General features: G+C 47.8%; 1 protein-coding gene across 1 annotated transcript; it reads left to right on the forward strand.

Moving 5' to 3' along the window:
* Positions 1-5,138: 5,138 nt before the first annotated feature.
* Positions 5,139-6,059, forward strand: LOC138428755 (olfactory receptor 6B2-like). Its single transcript, XM_069569579.1, has one exon. The coding sequence runs from the start codon at positions 5,139-5,141 to the stop codon at positions 6,057-6,059; it is 921 nt and encodes a 306-aa protein (XP_069425680.1).
* Positions 6,060-7,056: the final 997 nt, after the last annotated feature.

Genomic DNA, 7,056 nt, shown 5'->3' on the forward strand with positions numbered 1-7,056 from the left:
AGCTTTCTTATCCATTCATCTGCTGATGGACATCTAGGTTGTTTCCATGTCCTGGCTATTATAAACATGAGTCAACTCTTCGCATGAGGTGGCCAAAGTACTGGAGCTTTAGCTTTAGCATCATTCCTTCCAAAGAAATCCCAGGGTTAATCTCCCTCTGAATGGACTGGTTGGATATCCTTGCAGTCCAAGGGACTCTCAAGAGTCTTCTCCAACACCACAGTTCAAAAGCATCAATTCTTCGGCTCTCAGCCTTCTTCACAGTCCAACTCTCACATCCATACATGACCACAGGAAAAACCGAAGCCTTGACTAGAAGGACCTTAGTCGGCAAAGTAATGTCTCTGCTTTTGAATATACTACCTAGGTTGGTCATAACTTTTCTTCCAAGGAGTAAGCATCTTTTAATTTCATGGCTGCAGTCACCATCTGCAGTGATTTTGGAGCCCCAAAAAATCAAGTCTGACACTGTTTCCACTGTTTCCCCATCTATTTCCCATGAGGTGATGGGACCAGATGCCATGATCTTTGTTTTCTGAATGTTGAGCTTTAAGCCAACTTTTTCACTCTCCTCTTTCACTTTCATCAAGAGGCTTTTTAGTTCCTCTTCACTTTCTGCCATAAGGGTGGTGTCATCTGCATATCTGAGGTGATTTATATTTCTCCCAGCAATCTTGATTCCAGCTTGTGTTTCCTCCAGTCCAGCGTTTCTCATGATGTACTCTGCATATAAGTTACATAAGCAGGGTGACAATATACAGCCTTGACGTACTCCTTTTCCTATTTGAAACCAGTCTGTTGTTCCATGTCCAGTTCTAACTGTTGCTTCCTGACCTGCATACAGATTTGTCAAGAGGCAGGTCAGGCGGTCTGGTATTCCCATCTCTTTCAGAATTTTCCACAGTTTATTGTGATCCACACAGTCAAAGGCTTTGACATAGTCAAGAAAGCAGAAATAGATGTTTTTCTGGAACTCTCTTGCTTATTCCATGATCCAGCGGATGTTGGCAATTTGATCTCTGGTTCCTCTGCCTTTTCTAAAGCCAGCTTGAACATCAGGGAGTTCACGGTTCACGTATTGCTGAAGCCTGGCTTGGAGAATTTTGAGCATTACTTTACTAGTGTGTGAGATGAGTGCAATTGTGTGGTAGTTTGAGCATTCTTTTGCATTGCCTTTCTTTGGGATTGGAATGAAAACTGACCTTTTCCAGTCCTGTGGCCACTGCTGAGTTTTCCAAATTTGCTGGCATATTGAGTGCAGCACTTTCACAGCATCATCTTTCAGGATTTGAAACAGCTCCACTGGAATTCCATCACCTCCACTAGCTTTGTTCGTAGTGATGCTTTCTAAGGCCCACTTGACTTCACATTCCAAGATGTCTGGCTCTAGAATAGTGATCACATCATCATGATTATCTGGGTCGTGACGATTTTTTTGTACAGTTCTTCCGTGTTTTCTTGCCACCTCTTCTTAATATCTTCTGCTTCTGTTAGGTCCAGACCATTTCTGTCCTTTATCGAGCCCATCTTTGCATGAAATGTTCTCTTGGTATCTCTGATTTTCTTGAAGAGATCTCTAGTCTTTCCCATTCTGCTGTTTTCCTCTATTTCTTTGCATTGATTGCTGAAGAAGTTTTTCTTATCTCTTCTTGCTATTCTTTGGAACTCTGCATTTAGATCCCTATATCTTTCCTTTTCTCCTTTGCTTTTTGCTTCTCTTCTTTTCACAGCTATTTGTAAGGCCTCCCCAGACAGCCATTTTGCTTTTTTTGCATTTCTTTTCCATGGCGATGGTCTTGATCCCTGTCTCCTGTGCAGTGTCACGAACCTCATTCCATAGTTCATCAGGCACTCTATCTATCAGATCTAGGCCCTTAAATCTATTTCTCACTTCCACTGTATAATCATAAGGCATTTGATTTAGGTCATACCTGAATGGTCTAGTGGTTTTCCCTATTTTCTTCAATTTGAGTCTGAATTTGGCAATGAGTTTATGATCTGAGCCACAGTCAGCTCCTGGTCTTGTTTTTGTTGACTGTATAGAGCTTCTGCATCTTTGGCTGCAAAGAATATAATCAATCTGATTTCGGTGTTGACCATCTGGTGATGTTCATGTGTAGAGTCTTCTCTTGTGCTGTTGGAAGAGGGTGTTTGCTATGAGCAGTGCATTTTCTTGGAAAAACTCTATTAGTCTTTGCCCTGCTTCATTCCACATTCCAAGGCCAAATTTGCCTGTTACTCCAGGTGTTTCTTGACTTCCTACTTTTGCATTTCAGTCCCCTATAATGAAAAGGACGTCTTTTTGGGTGTTAATTCTAAAAGGTCTTGTAGGTCTTCATAAAACCATTCAACATCAGTTTCTTCAGTGTTACTGGTTGGGGCATAGACTAAGGGCAGACAGTGCAGTGGCAGGCCGGGGCACTAAGCGCAGGCAGTGCGGTGGCGGGCCGGCGCACTAAACGTGGCCGAGAGCTACCCCACGTCCGAAGTCAGGGACAGTGGCCCAGAGTGCCAGGCTGCGACGGTGCAGGAACGGCTGGGAGGAGCCACCCCACGTCCGAGGTCAGGGGTGGCGGCTGAGAGGAGCTACCCTGCATTCGAAGTCAGTGGCGGCTGGGAGTAGACACCCCACGTCTGAGGTCAGGGTGGTGGCCAGGAGGAGCTACCCAGTGTCTGAGGCCAGTGGCGGCCAGGAGGAGACACCCCACGTCCGAGGCCAGGGGTGGTGACCCTGAGGAGTCACCCCAAGCCCGAGGCCAGGGGCGGCAGCTGGGAGGAGCCACCTGAGGAGCGGTGGCTGAGCAGGCACAGAGGGCCTAGAGGAGCTACCCCCACGTTGAAGGTCAGGAAAGGTGGCTGTAAGGAGATACCCCTCGTCCAAGGTAAGGAGCAGCAGCTGTGCTTTGCTGGAGCAGCCGTGAAGAGATATCCCACGCCCAAGGTAAGAGAAACCCAAGTAAGATGGTAGGTGTTGCAAGAGGGCATCAGAGGGCAGACACACTGAAACCATACTCACAGAAAACTAGTCAATCTAATCACACTAGGACCACAGCCTCGTCTAACTCAAAGAAACTAAGCCATGCCCGCAGGGCAACCCAAGATGGGCGGGTCATGGTGGAGAGGTCTGACAGAATGTGCTCCACTGGAGAAGGGAATGGCAAGCCACTCAGTATTCTTGCCTTGAGAACCCCATGAACAGCATGAAAAGGCAAAATGGTAGGATACTGAAAGAGGAACTCCCCAGGTCATTAGGTACCCAATATGCTACTGGAGATCAGTGGAGAAATAACTCCAGAAAGAATGAAGGGATGGAGCCAAAGCAAAAACAATACCCAGTTGTGGATATGACTGGTGATAGAAGCAAGATCTGATGCTGTAAAGAGCAATATTGCATAGGAACCTGGAATGTCAGGTCCATTAATCAAGGCAAATTGGAAGTGGTCAAACAAGAGATGGCAAGAGTGAACGTCGACATTCCAGGAATCAGAGAACTAAAATGGACTGGAATGGGTGAATTTAACTCAGATGACCATTCTATCTACTACTGAGGGCAGGAATCCCTCAGAAGAAATGGACTAGCCATCGTGGTCAACAAATAGTCCGAAATGCAGTACTTGGATGCAATCTCAAAAACGACAGAATGATCTCTGTTCGTCTCCAAAGCAAACCATTCAATATCACAGTAATCCAAGTATATGCCCCAACCAGTAATGCTGAAGAAGCTGAAGTTGAATGATTTTATGAAGACCTACAAGACCTTTCAGAACTAACACCCAAATCTGAGTTTAGGTGCGTTGTATGAATATGTGGCTGCATAGTTGTGTGTGTGCATGCACGGTTTGAGACTCTGGGTGATGTGTTGTATGAATGTTTATCAGTGTGTATCTGTGTGTGTGTATGTATGGGTGTGAAACTGAGCGTAGGTGTACCAGATGAATGTGTCAGAGATACCTGTGAGTGTGTTATGTATGGGTGTGAGAATGTGAGTGTAGGTGTACTAGATGAACGTGTGTATCTGTGTGTGTGTATGTATGGGTGTGAGACTGCGAGTGTGAGACTGCGAGTGTAGGCGTACTGGATGAACATGTCAGTGTGTATCTGTGTGTGTGTATGTATGGGTGTGAGACTGCGAGTGTGAGACTGTGAGTGTAGGTGTACTGGATGAACATGTCAGTGTATATCTGTGTGTGTGTATGTATGAGTGTGAGACTGTAAGTGTAGGTGTATTGGATGAATGTGTCAGTGAGTATCTGTGTGACTGTATGTATGTATGGGTGTGAGACTGCGAGTGCAGGTGTACTGGATGAACGTGTCAGTGTGTATCTGTGTGTATGTATGGGTGTGAGACTGTGAGTGCAGGTGTACTGGATGAACGTGTCAGTGTGTATCTGTGTGTATGTATGGGTGTGAGAATGTGAGTGTATGTGTGATGCATGCACGTGTGAGTGTGTGGGTATGATCATGGGTGGGGGCATGGGTTGAGCGTGGGAGCGGCAGGTCACACCACCAGAGACCTGGAGACCCTCGCTCACCTGCAGCAGCTTCTCAGGCCCTGACAGCACTTCCCTCTGGGGAGAAGGGGGCACGACCCAGTCACACCCAACTCACCTTCCTTGTGCATCTTTCTGCAACAGGGCAGGGCACAGCAGTGGTGGAAGAGCAGCTGCCATGCATAAAATTTGGGGAAAACGAAGTTCACTAAGCTTTCGTCATGGTTGGTCCTGATGCAGGTGGTGGAGGCAGTGGATGCTAGTGGTGGCCGAGGAATCCAGGCTCATGTTCTCTTGTGAAACATGCCCCACAGCCCAAGACGGGGCCAATACACCCATCCTGGGTCCCAGCCACACATCCCAGTGGGCCGTGCAAAGGGTCTCCGCTCTTGAGTCCTAAACAACCACTCCTTGCACGTCCACTCTCCCTAGATGTCCTCTGTCATTACCTTTAAATGTATGAAGGGCTTTTCTAACTCAAAACATGGAAATACTGTACCACTGCTTCCCTGCTGTCTGAGGAACCAGGCACCCACCCCTTGGGTCAAAACCCACCCCCAGACTGACCTCCGCTTTCTCTCCCCAGCCGCCCTTGGCCCTCATCTGGCCTGAAGGTTGTTTGTGGCCCTGGGTGCCCCGCACAGGAGGATGAGGGGGGAGAATGTGACGCAGGTCAGCGCCTTCATCCTGGTGGGCTTCCCCACAGCTCCCTGGCTGCAGTACCTGCTCTTCCTCCTCTTCCTGCTCACCTACCTCTTCGTGCTGGTGGAGAACCTGGCCATCATCCTCACCGTCTGGGGCAGCCCCTCCCTCCACAGGCCCATGTACTACTTTCTGGGCTCCATGTCTTTCTTGGAGCTCTGGTACGTGTGTGACATCATCCCCAAGATGCTGGACGGCTTCCTCCTGCAGAGGAGGCGCATCTCCTTCGTGGGCTGCATGACCCAGCTCTACTTCTTCAGCTCCCTGGTGTGCACCGAGTGTGTGCTCCTGGCCTCCATGGCCTACGACCGCTACGTGGCCATCTGCCACCCTCTGCGCTACCAAGCCATCATGACCACGGGGCTGTGTGTCCAGTTGGTGGCCTTCTCCTTCATGAGTGGCTTCACCATCTCCGTGATCAAGGTCTACTTTATCTCCAGTGCCACGTTCTGTGGTTCCAACGTCCTGAACCACTTCTTCTGTGACATCTCTCCCATCCTCAGACTGGCCTGCATGGACTACTCGACCGCAGAGCTGGTCGACTTCGTCCTGGCCTTCCTCATCCTGGTGCTCCCGCTCGTGGCCACCGTGCTGTCCTACGGGCACGTCACCCTGGCCGTGCTGTGCATCCCCTCGGCCACGGGCCGCTGGAGAGCCTTCTCCACCTGCGCATCTCACCTCACCGTGGTCACCATCTTCTACACGGCCATGATCTTCATGTACGTCCGGCCCCAGGCCATTGATTCCCGGAGCTCCAACAAGCTCATCTCTGCTGTTTACACTGTCCTCACCCCAATCATCAACCCCTTGATCTACTGTCTGAGGAACAAAGAGTTCAAGGGCACCTTTAAAAGACTCTGGTCTTAGGCCAGGTTTCAAAGCAACACAATTAAATGTCTTGTCATCTAATTTGTGATGATAATAACATTTTATAAGGCACATTATGTTGTCTAAAGTAAACCTTTAAATGAAATTTAGTAAACCTACAGAGACATTACTTTGTCAACAAAGGTCTGTCTAGTCAAGGCTATGGTTTTTCCAGGGGTCATGTATGGATGTGAGACTTGGACTGTGAAGAAAGTTGAGCACCGAAGAATTGATGCTTTTGAACTGTGGTGTTGGAGAAGATTCTTTTGAGTCCCTTGGACTGCAAGGACATCCAACCAGTCCATTCTGAAGGAGATCAGCCCTGGGATTTCTTTGGAGGGAATGATGCTGAAGCTGAAACTCCAGTACTTTGGCCACCTGATGTGAAGAGTTGACTCATTGGAAAAGACTCTGATGCTGGGAGGGATTGGGGGCAGGAGGAGAAGAAGGGATGACTGAGGATGAGATGGTTGGATGGCATCACTGACTCGATGTATGTGAGTCTGAGTGAACTACAGGAGTTGCTGATGGACAGGGAGGCCTGGCATGCTGCAATTCATGGGGTCACAAAGAGTCGGACACGACTGAGCAACTGAACAGAATTGTGCACAAATAAGAAACCTCCCCCTGAACTTGTTTTCACAGAAGGACTGCACCCAAACCAAGAGTCAGAAGCTCCACTCATGTACCTGGCCCCAAGATTTCCCCCATCCTGACTTCTAACACCAGATGCTATTTTTGATGTTTCTGAGACTTTTACAAATGAAACCATGAAGGATGATTTACAGTTTCTTTCAGTCGTTATGATGGTTGAGGGAACCTGTGATTTTTTTTTTAATGTAGCAATAACCCATGCATATAATATGTAATATCCCACTGTATAGATACATCACAATATATTTCAGCATTATTATTCAGAATTATGAATAGTGCTGCTGTAAATACCTGGTTTGTCTCTTTATCTAAATGTGCGTACAGTTTTATGAACTGTGTGCTA

Source organism: Ovis canadensis, chromosome 1, assembly GCF_042477335.2.
Source record: "Ovis canadensis isolate MfBH-ARS-UI-01 breed Bighorn chromosome 1, ARS-UI_OviCan_v2, whole genome shotgun sequence".
In the NCBI taxonomy this organism is placed as follows: domain Eukaryota; kingdom Metazoa; phylum Chordata; class Mammalia; order Artiodactyla; family Bovidae; genus Ovis; species Ovis canadensis.